The 14,817-nt window shown below is 44.3% G+C and overlaps 1 protein-coding gene across 1 annotated transcript in view; it reads right to left on the bottom strand.

Moving 5' to 3' along the window:
- LOC147465433 (carbon catabolite repressor protein 4 homolog 6-like) overlaps nt 1–13,617 on the bottom strand; it is a 47,329-nt gene extending 33,712 nt beyond the window's left edge. The window contains exons 1-3 of the mRNA XM_086520101.1: nt 13,426–13,617; nt 13,290–13,355; nt 12,837–12,886 (exon numbers count right to left, since the gene is read on the bottom strand). Coding sequence (XP_086376227.1) covers nt 12,837–12,886; nt 13,290–13,355; nt 13,426–13,602 — 293 coding nt within the window. The 5' untranslated portion in view covers nt 13,603–13,617. The remainder of the gene's footprint in view (nt 1–12,836; nt 12,887–13,289; nt 13,356–13,425) is intronic.
- Between the last annotated feature and the right edge of the window lie 1,200 nt (nt 13,618–14,817).

Below are 14,817 nucleotides of genomic sequence, written 5' to 3'. Positions count from 1 at the left end.
ATCCCTCATCGCCAAATAATGGATAATTTGGCCAAAATCTTAGTGGGTATGGAATTTACTAAGTATACATAACAAGATGTGCTTGTGATGCAAGTTGACATAGACATTGTCCACTGGGATTACATTGCGGATGTCATGCGATGTCTTGGATTTGGTTCAAAGTTAGCGTATATTGTGTGCTTTTTATACGCTCACAATATTACTTCACGGATCCTTGCATGCAAAGTGACCGATCTTGGTCTCTTGGATGTTCAGTTCGACAAGGCTGCCCGCTTAGTGCTCTGTTATTTGCCATTGCTACCCACCCTCTGAAACCGGCCCGTTCAATCCAAAAAGGGCGGTAGACTTTACTTCAAACCTTGATTTAGCTTTCACCCATTATTAGTCATCTACTTTACCTGTACTTTCAAGACACAACAAAGGGGAGAGTGATACAGGCTGCTAGATTGCGCCTGTATAAGTTGACCGACACCAGATTGGCCCCTAACTTAGCCGCCCCTTTCGGTATTTCTTTATTGTTTAAAAGAGGGAATAAACGCTGTGGTTCCCTACAAGCCGTTCCACACAAGCTCGGCTGAATTTCAAATGTTCCGGCCCGATTTCGGCAACATAACTGTACTAGGACCCTTCATAGTCAGTATTCCCACGCATTGAATGACTTTCCCGACGCATACGGGCACTTTGCAAAACCTGGCGAGAATCTGCAGCACGCTGAATTCTCTGTTTTCAGCCCCGACAATGCGCCAGATCACCTGCACAGCGGTCCCCTCGCGTCCCCGAACCTCCTGGGGTATTAGGGACCGTTTAGGGCCAAAACCCTAAACCTGCAAAAATACACAGCAGGCTGTAATTTACTGTTTCGGGCTCCGTTTCGCGTGTCGGTCGCATCTGTAGCAAGTCCTCGAGCTCCCGCACCTGTAGGGCTACTTGCCCTTTGAATCGGACGAGATTTCTGGCGTGAAACCTCTTCGAATTCACCTGTACCTGCGGGGGATTAGCCGCTAGCTAATCCAGTACCTGTGCAAAAGGCTCTTGCCTCGGCAATTGCGCATGAACCCACACAACTGTACATTGGTCAAATGAAAAGCCCATTAGAGGGGCATAACATACTGTCATAGAGGAGAGAGAGGGCAGTGCGTAGCGTGCAGGGCATCACTCCTAGCACCGCACTGTACATACGAGGGAAAGCAAGCACTCCATAGCTCTTAACCTGTGACAGAAGCTGAAAATGAGCCTCTCCCAGCTTAAAAATCAGCGCCACTTCTTGTTGCATGAGGAAAGTGCACCAGAAGGTGCCACTTGGCACATTTACAAGCATTTTCCCGTTTCGGGGTTGCCGCCTAAAAATCTCCCAACCGGTTGCCCAGTTGACTTCACGACAGAGTAAGAAAATGTTCCCCTTGTCATTCCGGAGGTAATGACGCAAACACATTTTCAGGTCCCAAAATAGCAGTTCCCTAAATTTTAGGAGATGCTGCCATTGTATCTTTCTAGGTCATCTGACCCCCTTTCTACACTGCAGCCACACCCAGAACTAAAATGTAGCCTCTGTAGCAAAGGATTCCACTTTGGCTAGTCAATGACCCCACTTTGGCTAACCATCGTCCTTGTCCAACCTTAGTGCTCTCTTGCCCTCAGGCCTGGACTCCCTCTGGATAGTTCCACACTAGCTATGCAATGCAGGGCAGTTAGATTTCCCGAGGGGTGTTTTGAAAAAGTGAAAGTAAATAAATAATAAGAAAGAAATCAACAAAAAGGATAGATAGTAGTCACACGCTGGTGACATACCCCCCTCTTGAAATCTCAAATGTCCTCGTTTGCATCTATGTCGTACATGCTCACAGTCAACACTGATGTATTCAACACCTATCGACACATGTACGACACATACATGCTGATTGTCAACCCTGGTGTATTCAACACCTCGTCAACACATGTATTGCCTGCGTGTGAACCCTGTCCCAATGACAGTGGTAGCTTCGCACTCTGCCATTTCTTTGAGTCACTAACTTTCCAATGACAAAATGGTAGCTACACATTTTGCCACTGTCTTATAGTACACGTTGGATCCCGTAACACTTTCGAGCATACCCAAACCGACAGTTTAAGAATGCAGTTACACATGTACTCTTTAATAGAAGCAATTATTGTATCCTTGACAAACTGACAAGAAATACTCACTTCTATAGCACTAATCAAACTTTTGGACATTCCATAAGAGCAATTGCCAAACTGACCATCTGTACAGCTCTAACATTCATGTAACAGGTATTTCATTTGAGCTCACTTTAAATACCATGTACATCATTTGTTTCAAAAGCCATTGTCACACTGACAATCCATGTAGCTCTGAAACTCAAGGGGTCAAGGTAGGTTGCAAATCGAAGGCTTCAAGATAAAGTGATAACACAGTTGGTGACTGTGCAAGTTCACCTTCTTCCATCCACTTAGCATCCATTGGTGGATAGTTTCTGAACTTTACCAAGTAACGCCTAGCAACCTTGCCTTTCACTTTCCTTTCTTTGTGTCAAAATCTGTTCCGGGACCAAGATCTCGTCAAGTTCCTCGACTTCGGGCTGATCTTCAGTTGGCATATCTTCTGGCACATCACCCACATAGGGTCTGAGAAGACTCACATGAAACGCATTGTGAATCTTCCAACTGTCAGGCAATTTCAGCCTATATGCAACATCACTGATTATGTCGCACACTTGAAAAGGCCCATAGTAACGCATGCTGAGCTTTGGAAACAGTCTTTCCTTGCCCTTCATCTTTTTTAACCTTGCCTTTGACCATCTGTACAGCTCTAACATTCAGCAGATGGTCAGTATTTCTACATGACACATAACACTTCAGCAAATCTAGGACAGTAGAATTTGCCTCTTTTGACTGCCCATCTGTTTGAGGATGAAATGACGAAGAGAATTTGAGCGTGGTGCCCATATTCTCAAACAAGCCTCTCCAGAACAAACTTGTCATGCGTGGATCACGGTCGCTAACAATCGATTGTGGCATGCCATGATACTTGAAAATATTGCTCATAAACAAGCGTGCCATTTGATCTGGTTTTATCTTCTTCCTGACAGGAATAAAATGAGCCTGTTTGCTGAATCTGCAAATGATGGTCCAAATACCATCGTTTCCTGTCTACGTTCTCGGAAGATCAAAGATAAAATCCATAGCAATACTTTCCCATGGTTTGTCTGGAATAGGTAGTGGTTGCAATAACCCTGGTGCCTTTTGCCTGTCAAACTTGACCTTATGGCAAATTAGGCATTCTCGCACAAAGGCATCTACATCTCTTCTCAATGTAGGCCAGTAGAAGAATGTCTCAACCGCTTTAACTGTAGCATCGATACCACGATGCCCTGCATACGGTGGGACATGACTCTCTTCCATAACTTTGCATCGCAATGGCTTTGTGACACACAATCTGCCATGCATCATCATGAACCCGTCTTTAAGAAGATAGTGTTCATGACGTTGTCCATCCATTAGCTGCTCGAAGACCCTTGCAAAATCTTCATCATTTTCATACTGTTCCCTCATATCATCAAGTTCATGATGATACGGCTGAAATTTGTGGCTTCCTTGACAAGGCATCAGCCACAACATTCTTCTTGCCTTCCACATGCACAATCTAAAAATGGAACATGGACAAAATATTTGCCCATCGCATATGCTTCTCAGATAACTTTGTCTGTGTCAAGAAGTATCGCAAGGTCTGATGGTCCATTTGGACAACGAAATCTACACCTAGCAGGTAGTGTTTCCAACTTAAGAGCGCATGAATCACAGCCAATAACTCTTTCTCATAGACCTGCATGGTCATCTCTGGCCCTTGCAAAATTCTGCTCTCATAGGCTACTACCCTGCCATCTTGCATTAGCACTGCACCAATGCTACTACCGCAGGCATCACACTGGACCACAAATGACTTCCTAAGATCTGGCAACACAATGACTGGATCTGAAGTCATCCTTTCCTTTAAGAGATTAAAAGCTGAAATCTCTTTCTGTGTCCATCTAAAGGTGACTGCCTTCTTTTGAAGAGCATGTAAAGGTGAAGCAATCTCAGCGAAATTTCGGATAAACCTTCTGTAATAGGAGCACAGTCCCAACAAACTTCGGACATCGTGCACCGTCTTCAAATTTGGCCATGACTTGATCGCTTCAACTTTTGCACGATCCATTCTGACACCATCCTTTGAGACAATGTGTCCGAGAAAATGAATCTCTTCCAAAAAAATTTCACTTTTCTTTGCATTAATGAGCAACCTATGACTGCGTAACTCTTTAAACACAATGGCCAAGTGATGCCTATGCTCCTCTTCATTCTTTGAGTAGACTATCATGTCATCAAAGAATGTAACAACAAACTGCTGGTGTGGACGGAAAATTCTGTCCATCATCCTATTGGACGTAGCAGGAGCATTTGTGAGACCAAAGGGCATCACTAAAAATTCGTAAAGGCCAAACGTCGTTCTAAAAGCAGTCTTGTGCACATTCTCTGACCTAATGCGGATCTAATGGTACCCACTCTTTAGATCTATCTTGCTAAACATAGCTGCTCCTAATTTGTCCATAATATCATCAATTCTAGGTATAGGGAACCTATTCTTGATGGTATTCTTGTTCAGTGCACGGTAGTCTATGCACATACGCCATGAGCCATCCTTTTTCTGCACGAACAACACTGGAGAACAGAATGGAGATGAACTGGGCTGAATCAACCCCTTTTCTAACAACTCCTGTACTTGGCCCATTATCTCTTTCTGCTGAGCCGCACTAACCCTGTACGGAGGCTTATTTGGTGGGCTACTGCCTGGCACCAAATCTATCGCATGGGCCTCGGGTCTCTCTGGCAGTAATTGAGACGGTAATGAATCGGAAAAACAGTCACTATACTGTTGTAAAAACATTGACCTTTCTTTATCTAGCACAGATAAATTTGATTCATCACAATCTGACACTTCACATGCAAAAACCAAGTACGCAGAAAGATGCTTTTTCATTACAGAAGTAATAGCAGAAGCTGATACATTGGGAATAGACTTCCCTTTAAGCTTTACATCCAGAATGTGAGTCTTTCCCCTGCTCTGTACAGTGATCTTTTTGTTGTAGGCATCCATGATTCCCTGTACACGAAACAACCAAGGAATACCTAACAACACATCACATCCGTCCAGTGGCATGATGTAAAATTCTTCAGCATCTACATAGGACTGGATATGTAGGCGCAACTTTCCAATGATGGGTGTCACAGCCTCTGTATGGCCAGGACATGCCAAACCTGCCTTTGCTGTATACCGCATCTCTTCAGGTCTGATTCCCAACTTTGGAGCCAATTCTGGGGAAATGAAGTTGGCTTTGGCACCTAGATCAAAGAAGATAAGCACTGTTTGATCCCTGACCTTTCCCCATGCTCTGCAAAGCTCACTTGCATCTGAATTTGGCTTGTCGCCCACCATATCTGGCACTAGACCAGCCATGGGCTTCTTTCCTTTCCTGTCCTCCTTGTCTTCAGAATCAGCTGGCCTTTTCATTAACTGTTAGAAGTCTAATCTCTTGCCTCTTCATGCACATGCTTTGCATCAGCTTTTGTGGCCTGGAAAGATTGTGCCTCCGCATGAAATTACCCGACATTTGGGATATCCTATTGGCTGGCAAGTCATTGGCACGCAGCAGATTGATTGGGTTATGCATCGCCTCAATATCAAACTCCAATATTAGAAATTGTGTACTTGGCCACTACATGTCACACTCCTCATTGTACAGAGCATCATGATGGCATATATTCAGTTCTATTTGCCCTTGTTGCACTGGCCCCAACACCGACTTACCTCTCTTCGGTTGTCTATATTATCGTATGTGTGTACGTGGGTGCCCATATAATAAAATAGTACATCCTACCACTTGTAAGGCTATCTTTGAAGTCGTATATGGAAATCCTATGCTACCACCATCCTTCTCACAAAAGATAAGTTATTCGCAGATCAGGAGTTCTTTAAGGTCACCCATACACAAGTCAATAGGTTTAATTCTTACTATCATGGAAAACACAAGAGAAGGGGACAAGCACCACATGGCACAAACGACTAGATTTGGATCTAGGGCCTTGATCAATGGGTCCTTCTGGACATTCATGTCTCTCTAGAAAGGTGGTCCATTCTAAACTGTTGATCAAAGTAAGAATCCTCCCTCTCTAGCCATGTAACGACAATCTATATCTCTACATCCTCTCTGTCACGAGCTGTGGCAACCACTAACCTTAGTTGTTGACTTATTTCCCTTGATTTTTATTTAATTTTTGGGACCCTCTTTTTGAAGTCACAAATGGCCGGACATTGTGTGGCCAGTGTGAAACAGCCGACGGCCGAGAGTTTCACCCGCAGTCGGGTAGGGCAGGTCGCCACGAGATGGTCGGGCCAATCGACACTAAAATCTGAGCAATAAAAGGGTGTCTAGGCTCAGTTCAAAGTCATTTAGGCCCCTCGCTACGCTTAATAAGTCGGTGGGTACTAGAAATTGCGGCTCGAGAGCAATCTGCTAGCTTGCATGAAGAGGGGGCGCCCAAATTTGTGAGAGAAGGTTGATTTTGATCATTCAAGTGTTACTCTGTGTGTGAGTAGTGGGCGCAGGAGATCATAGCTTTAATGGAAAGCTTGCCTTCTCCCTTGCTCTATGTAGCACTATGATTCTGCTCTCGTCGATGCCCCACTCGAAGGATTTTCATCTGTATGTATAGTTGTGTGGGTTCATGCGCGATTGCCGAGGCAAGAGCCTCTTGCACAGGTGTCACCAGCGTGTGACTACTATCTATCCTTTTTGTTGATTTCTTTCTTATTATCTATTTACTTTCACTTTTTGGAAACACCCCTCGAGAAATCTAACTGCCTTGCATTGCATAGCTAGTGTGGAACTGTCCAGAGGGAGTCCAGGCCTGAGGACAAGAGAGCACTAAGGTTGGACAAGGACTAAGGTTAGCCAAAGTGGGGTCATTGACCAGCCATACTGGAATCCTTTGTTACAAAGGCTACATTTCAGTTCTGGGTGTGGCTGCAGTGTACAAAGAGGGTCGGATGACCTAGAAAGATACAATGGCAGCATCTCCTAAAATTTAGGGAACTGCTATTTTGAGACCTGAAAATGTGTTTGCGTCATTAGCTCCGGAATGACAAGAGGAACATTTTATTACTCTGCTGTCAAGTCAACTGACGCACCAGTTGAGATATTTTTAGCCCAGTTGATCAAAATCAGAAACTGGGCGAGGTGTCACTCTGTGAGCCTTCTGCCACTTCTGGCCAGAGGAGGGGGCGCCTAAAATGAGAGAGGAGGCTGATTTTCAGAATTTGTCACAGGTTAAGAGCCAAGGTTGTAAGGTACGTAGTATTCGGTACGTGTTCGGTACGTACTGTACGTTGTACCGTATGGATTGGGCCATAAGGTACGTAAAATTCGTAGTATATTTTTTAAAAGCTAAAAATACAAAGAATTTCAAATTTATATACAACCTATCTAGTTTAAAAACACTGCACAATACTTAAACATAGCCACAACTTTCAAAAAACACTTAAAATCACCCCACAAGTTAAGTAACCGCTAGATAACTCTGCAACACAATTAACGCACACTTCCAAGTTGAATACAAAACTTACAATCTTTCGCGAGGTCAGGACTCTAGAGTGCCTCCTTGCAGACTCCAAACACAAAGAGAGGGAGGGAGGGAGGGAGAAAGAACCTTATCGGTGGCGGCAAATCCTTCCTTGGTCTCTGTGCAGAGACTCTGTTCTACTCTCTGATTCTCTGTTGTGATAATAACCAGTATAGGATAGGTGGACTTATTAAAGGCCTCGCCCACCTAATCCGACCACAGGGAATAGGCACTGTTGGCGATTTTTTTTTTCCAGAGGTTTATTTTTTCAGAGGTTTTTTTTTTTTTTTTTTTTTTTTCCGGGTACGTACGGAATCGTACGGTGCGTACGGATATCGTACGGACGTACCGTACGATGCGGAACCATACCGTACGTACGTACGGAAACAACCTTGTTAAGAGCTATGGAGTGCTTGCTTTCCCTCCTATGTACAGTGCGGTGCCAGGAGTGATGCCCTGCACGCTACACATTGCCCTCTCTCTCCCCTTTGGCAGTATGTTATGCCCCACTAGTGGGCTCTTCATTTGACCAATGTACAGTTGTGTGGGTTCATGCGCGATTGCCGAGGCAAGAGCCTCTTGCACAGGTACTGGATTAGCTAGCGGCTAATCCCCCGCAGGTACAGGTGAATTCGGAGAGGTTTCATGCCAGAAATCTCGTCCGATTCAAAGGGCAAGTAGCCCTACAGGTGCGGGAGCTCGAGGACTTGCTACGGATGCAACCGGCACGCAAAACGGAGCGTGAAACAGTAAATTACAGCCTGCTGTGTATTTTTGCAGGTTTAGGGTTTTGGCCCTAAACGGACCCTAATACCCCCAGGAGGTTCAGGGACGCGAGGGGACCGCTGTACAGGTGATCTGGCGCATTTTCGGGGCTGAAAACAGAGAATTCAGCGTGCTGCAGATTCTCGCCAGGTTTTGCAAAGTGCCCGTATGCATCGGGAAAGTCAATCAATGCGTGGGAATACTGACTGTGAAGTGTCCTAGTACAGTTATGCTGCCGAAATCAGGCCGGAACAGTGGAAATTCAGCCGAGTTTGTGTGGGGCAGCTTGTAGGGAACCACAACGTTTATTCCCTCTTTTGAACAATAAAGAAATACCGAAAGGGGCGCCTAAGTTAGGGGTCAATCTGGTGTCGGTCTACTCATACATGTGCAATCTAACAGCCTGTACCCCTCTCCCCTTTGTTGTGTCTTGAAAGTACAGGTAAAGTGGACGACAAATTAAATGGGTGAAAGCTAAATCAAGGTTTAAAGTAAAGTCTACAGCCCTTTTTGGATTGAACAGGCCAGTTTCAACAGGTACTCGATTAGCTAATTGCTAGTCCTCCGCAGGTATTGGTGAATTCGGAGAGATTTCACGCGAGAAATCTCGTCCGATTCAAAGAGCAAGTTGCACTATAGGTGCAGGAGCTCGAGGACTTGCTACCGATGCGACCGGCACACGAAACGGATATATATACCTGGATGAATCCAGGATAAGCCCAGATTCACCCAAACATGAAACGGATCCCCAAACAATGAATTACAGCCTGCTGTGTATTTTTGCACGTTTAGGGCTTCCACCCTACTTAATCCCTAATACCCCCAAGAGCTTCAGGGGTGACGGGATCACTGTACAAGTGATCTGGTGCATTTTCAGAGCAAAAAACAGAGAATTCAGCGTGCTACAGTAGATTCTCGCCAGGTTTGGGAAAGTGTCTGTATGCCCCGGCGAAGTCACCTTTGGCATGGGGATTTTGTCTATGAAGCCTCCTACTGCGGTAATGCTGTCGAAATCGGGCTAGAGTAGGCCATTTTCAGCACGGTGAAAGCGGGACAGCTAATAGGAACTTGCAGGTTTTCTCCAAGTTTTATAAGAATAAAGAAATACTGAATAAAGAATCTCCCACAAGGTCAAGGGCATATGACTAGGTAACTAGACGAGGATGCGCTTAGGACACAGTTGGTTCCTGCTGGGAATGTATTCTCTCGGTTGGTGCATAATCCTAGGTTTATGGAATATATGCAAGCACCGCCAGTGCCACAGCAGACAAGGCCATTGTCTCATGCAGTACAGCCTGTTGAGGCTCAAGCCCAGGTCCCTTGTGCGTCCCAGCAAGATGGGGAGCACTCACATGTTGCGGAGTCACGTGGAGCTCCAAGACAAGTTTATTCTGTCAGCCACCTTTCAAAGTCCGCATGTTGCATTAAATGGACAGGGAACCAGTTTCCAAGCTATGCAATAGGTTTTCCCACCACCAACGGTATATCCTGGGTATTTTGGGGGTGGATCAGTGTTTCAGAGCATGGCTGGTTATGCGTCTCGAAACCAGTAATATATGCCAGGAACAATGTTTGGGGTATGCAGGGCATAATGCCAAACCCCATGTATGGAAATATTGGCATGAAACAAGGGTTTCAATGCAACCAGGGCCAGTTTGGGGTGCAACAAGGCAATTTTGGCATGGCTGGTTTTTTTGACCAGCAGGTATACATAGCACCAGTGACGCAAAATGTCAATGGCCAAGGGGCATTGATGATCCCTATTCTAGTGCCCATGTTGCAGACGCTTCCCTATGACGATTTGGGAGCACACGGAAAAGCCAAAAGCATACAAAGGAGGTGGTGCAACTTTTAAAGTTTGATACTCTCAACGGCTTTGAGGATAAGGCAAAGGCTCTTACTTTCCTAAAGCAGTTTGATACAACTTATGCACGGGGGAATTTTACAAAGGCCTCTAAGGTCAGGAAAGCTGCCACTTTCTTGAAAGGCAATGCGATTACATGGTTGACAACACTATTGATGCAAGGACAGGCACCCACTACATGGGTATACTTCAAGCAAATGTTTGCATCTGCATGGCTATCATATGAATTTGAAGTTGATGTCATGACAGATTGGCACCAACTCACTGCGGTTACTTGCAAGAGCCAACAGGAGTACAATGGGAGGTTTTGTAAAGCGTTGCTCTCAGTAACCTCCTACACGTTTGTGCCACTGACAGAGCAAATTAAGAAGTATTGTTGTGGGCTGCCTAAAGGGCATCGAAATTACTGTACAAAGAACAAAGCGGCTACCCTTACTCAGCTTATGGAAGTTGCCAACATTGGTCATGCCTTGTTAAAGGGAGAAGACAGTGGATTTCAAGGCAACGTGAAAGGGGATAGGCCAAAGAAAAGAGCAGCAAAGAGGTCCTTTGCAAAAGCGGCTCCTGAAGCTTCCCAGGAGTCAAAAAGAGAAGAGAAAGCTGAAGATTAAACCGAGTCTCCTGGAGCACAGACCAAAAGAAAGAGAAGTAAGGGAAAAGTTGCAAGACGGTATTTCGTGAAGTTCAAGAACTATCCACTTATGGATGCAAATTGGATGGAAGAGTGTAAACTGCTACAGTCACCAAATAAATTGCAGCTTTACCTTGAGGCCTTTGGGTTACAATCTATGTATGCCCCAACGCAATGTGTTCACAAGATGGAAAATGATGGAGCTAGCACATCAAATGTACATATAGATTCAGTGTAATACAAGTGTTCACAAGAGGGCAAATGATGGAGCTAGCACATCAAATGTACATACATACAGATTCAATGTAATACAAGTGTACACTGCTTCAAGTGTTAATGGTACAATGTTCACTTCTATGATGGAGGGAAATGACAAAAGTATGAAGGTTCATTAAGTCATTTGTCTCTATGTGTCATGACCTTTCCTACGGATACATGTGATAATAAAAGGGTGCTAATCACACTAAATCATCTATGGCATGTATATTGGGCATGCAATCGAGGACGTTTGCGATTTCAAGAGAGGGGTGTGTCACAAGGCTGTGGCAACCACTAACCTTAGTTGTTGGTTTCTTTCCCTTGATTTTTATTTAATTTTTGGGACCCTCTTTTTGAAGTTACAAATGGTCGGACATTGTGTGGCCAGTGTGAAAGGGCTGATGGGCGAGAGTTTCACCCGCAGTCGGGAAAGGCAGATCGCCACGAGATGGTCCGGCCAATCGGCACTGAAATCTGAGCAGTAAAAGGGTGTCTAGGCTCATTTCAAAGTCATTTAGGCCCCTCGCTACACTTGATAAGTCGGTGGGTACTAGGAATTAACTCAAAAGAGGCAACCTAGACACTTGGCGGCTAATCCCCCTACAAGTACGGAGAGATTTCATGCGAGAATTCTCATCCGATTCAAAGGGCAAGTAGCCCTACAGGTGCGGGAGCTCCAGGGCTTGCTACGAACGCGACAGGCACATGAAACGGAGCCCCAAGCAGTGAATTACAGCCTGCTGTGTATTTTTGCAGGTTTAGGGTTTCGACCCTAATTGATCCCTAATACCCCCAGGAGCTTCAAGCAAGTGACAAGATCACTTTACAAATGATCAGGTGTATTTTCAGGGCAGAAAACAAAGAATTCAGCGTGCTGCAGATTCTCGCCAGGTTTGGGAAAGTGTCTGTATGCCTCGGGGAAGTCACCTTTGGCATGGGGACTTTGTCTGTGAAGCCTCCCATTGTGGTTATGCTGCCGAAATCGGGCTAGAGTAGGCCATTTTCAGCGCGGTAAAAGCGGGACAGCTCGTAGGAACTTGCAGGTTTTCTCCCAAGTTTTATAAGAATAAAGAAATACCGAAATGGGCGCAAGTCTTTGGGGCCTACAGGGTGTCGCTGTCTGCTTGGTAGCACTCTAGCTGCCAAGCTGTGGTTTGTTTGAAGCGTTGATTCTAGTCACAGGTTTATTCGTGATTAGTCAAGTTCCTCTGTGTCGTAAAGTTGAAGTAAAGATTATCATGTAAAGATTCGGGTGAAAGCTAAAGTCTACCACCCTGCGGGCCAGGTTCATTCTCCCCTCTCTAGATGGAGCTAATTTTCTCTCCCAATCCAAAATTCTCACGTCCTCTCTTCTAGCAATTTTTCTCCCTAGAATCGGCTGTATTTTCTCTCTCTAGAATCTGACAACTTTTCTCTCTAAGAGAGAGGAGAGAGAGAGAGAGAGAGAGAGAGGGGGGGGGGGGGGGGGGGGGGGGGGGGGGGGGGGCATTTAACAGTAAATACACACATACACGAAAGATTCCAACATCTTTACAAAGATATCGGCAAACTTCAGCCTGGCCAAAGACTCGGATCAAAGAAAGTGTTGATTATGTAAATAAATAAAAAGAGAGTGGTTCAGTTAATTGAAACATTAAACTTTCATGTATGAATGTAATAATTAACCTTTTTTGTTTCCAAAGTATTGCACAACGACCAGGAGCTTTGGTAGCAACCTTCAAAATTCAAGTCAGCACTAACATTAGTTTCTTAAACATACAAAACAAAACAGGACTTTTCCAAAACGAATTAGAAAAAAAGATCCGTGGCAACACTGATCACAAAATAGCCACAACAGAAACCATAGTTGCTCAAATTATAAAACACACATAGATTAGAATCAAACATCCAATAGAGCTTTAATTTTAACAACTTAAAACTCTCTGACCAGCAAACCTCCCAGGCAGCAAGCATGCAGCCTGCACAATGTCAACTATGACAGATCATGCCACCTTAGTTGACTCTTGCCATTGAAAACTACAAGACTCCATATGTAGCTGAAGACAAAAGTACATGCTTTTCTCAAATATACATTGCCTATATGCAATGTGTTGTGTGAGGCCACCAAGAAAGTAAAACCTTATATAGACCCGCATAGCCCCTCAGCAATAGATCTGACTGCAAATCATCGAACGTGTCAAGTTCCTGCCCATGACAAAAATAATACTTGAAGCAAATTCTCTAACAGTCAAAGAAAAAACAGACTTCAATTTACCTGCAGACAAATGATGTCAGCAGAAAGCTGATCAAGATCATCTAAAACTTTCCTCCTTCGCCTTTTCCAGTCAAGCACATCTAAAGGGACAAAACTGTACAATTGCCCTTTATGCTGTTTACCAATGCTTGTGGAAAGCACTTTCAGTGACACAAACCGAAAGGTTTCTGCAAACATGCCATCATACACAAATGAGGGTAAACTTACAAAAAATACTTTTTCCCTCTGGTACCTAAGTCCTCTGTACAGAGATATCTGATTTCCTTTTGTTAATAATAGCAACAGAAGGTTTCAAGGCTTAAAAATAAGCATAATTTCTCTACAGGGAAAAACGCATTATCAGTTAAGCCAAAATAAACTCAAGGGCAATTACTGACTTCAAAACACTATTACAGGACAGTAAAAATAGGTTTCATTCAACATATCGATTCCTGATCATCCATCTGCATCAGTGATCACTCACCATGATCATCATAACTTGATATCTCCTACCCACCCTTTTCCATCCCCTTGGCATCCAAACGACCACAGTTCCAAAGCTTTACCACCATGAACAACAAATTGGCCATACTCATCCATACTCATGAGGGATCCCTACTAGTGTCCGATTATCATGTAAAAATGAATTGACCCTCAACTTTCCTTGTCTTCTGTGCCAAAAATCATTTGCGCTGCAAAATATCTTCTGGCTCATCAAACTCAGGCTGTTCATCATCCACTTGATCTTAAAATACATCATGTATGATCGTCAGGATCCGTAAACACGATACAAAATACATAATGATACCGTACCACATAGGTCATGACAGCCCAATGTTTCCATAGAAAGGACAGAATTCCTGCATGAAAAAGATTCCGGCTGTGTGCATCCGGAATGCTTCACATAGATAGATCCCCACTATGGAGTACCAGATATAGCCTTCCTCACACAGGATGTTGCTATGTCCACAGCATATATCTACATGGACGTAACTTCCAAAGTTTTACCGGCATACGTAAGCCCCTAGTACTGCCTATTTTTCTTTTGATTTTGCTACCTGCACCCATTCCCCCAATCAGGTCTTTTTTCCGTTCTCTCTTTTTCCCCATGCTATTTTTGCCTTCGATTATCAATAACAGAAAATCCTCAATTCACCAGTTCGAATCTGGGAGAGGACCCCCCGCCTTCCCCTTCCCCCTTCTTTGTTTCACATACATATCCCCCACAGCACCACCAAGCACAATGTGTGTGTGTGTGTATATGTGTGTAAAATAAGTACATGGGAGGGTCGGGAGCAAAGGCTGTCTCAAAAATACGGAAGCGTAAACTATATGTTAAATGCAATTCATATACTCGAGAGAATATGGAAGAGAGAGAAAAGCTCGACACATCATTGGACCAGAGGATGGGTT

Source organism: Adiantum capillus-veneris, chromosome 1 (assembly GCF_014529385.1).
Source record: "Adiantum capillus-veneris isolate H3 chromosome 1, ASM1452938v2, whole genome shotgun sequence".
NCBI classification, from domain to species: domain Eukaryota; kingdom Viridiplantae; phylum Streptophyta; class Polypodiopsida; order Polypodiales; family Pteridaceae; genus Adiantum; species Adiantum capillus-veneris.
This window is presented reverse-complemented; position numbering and strand designations above follow the sequence as displayed.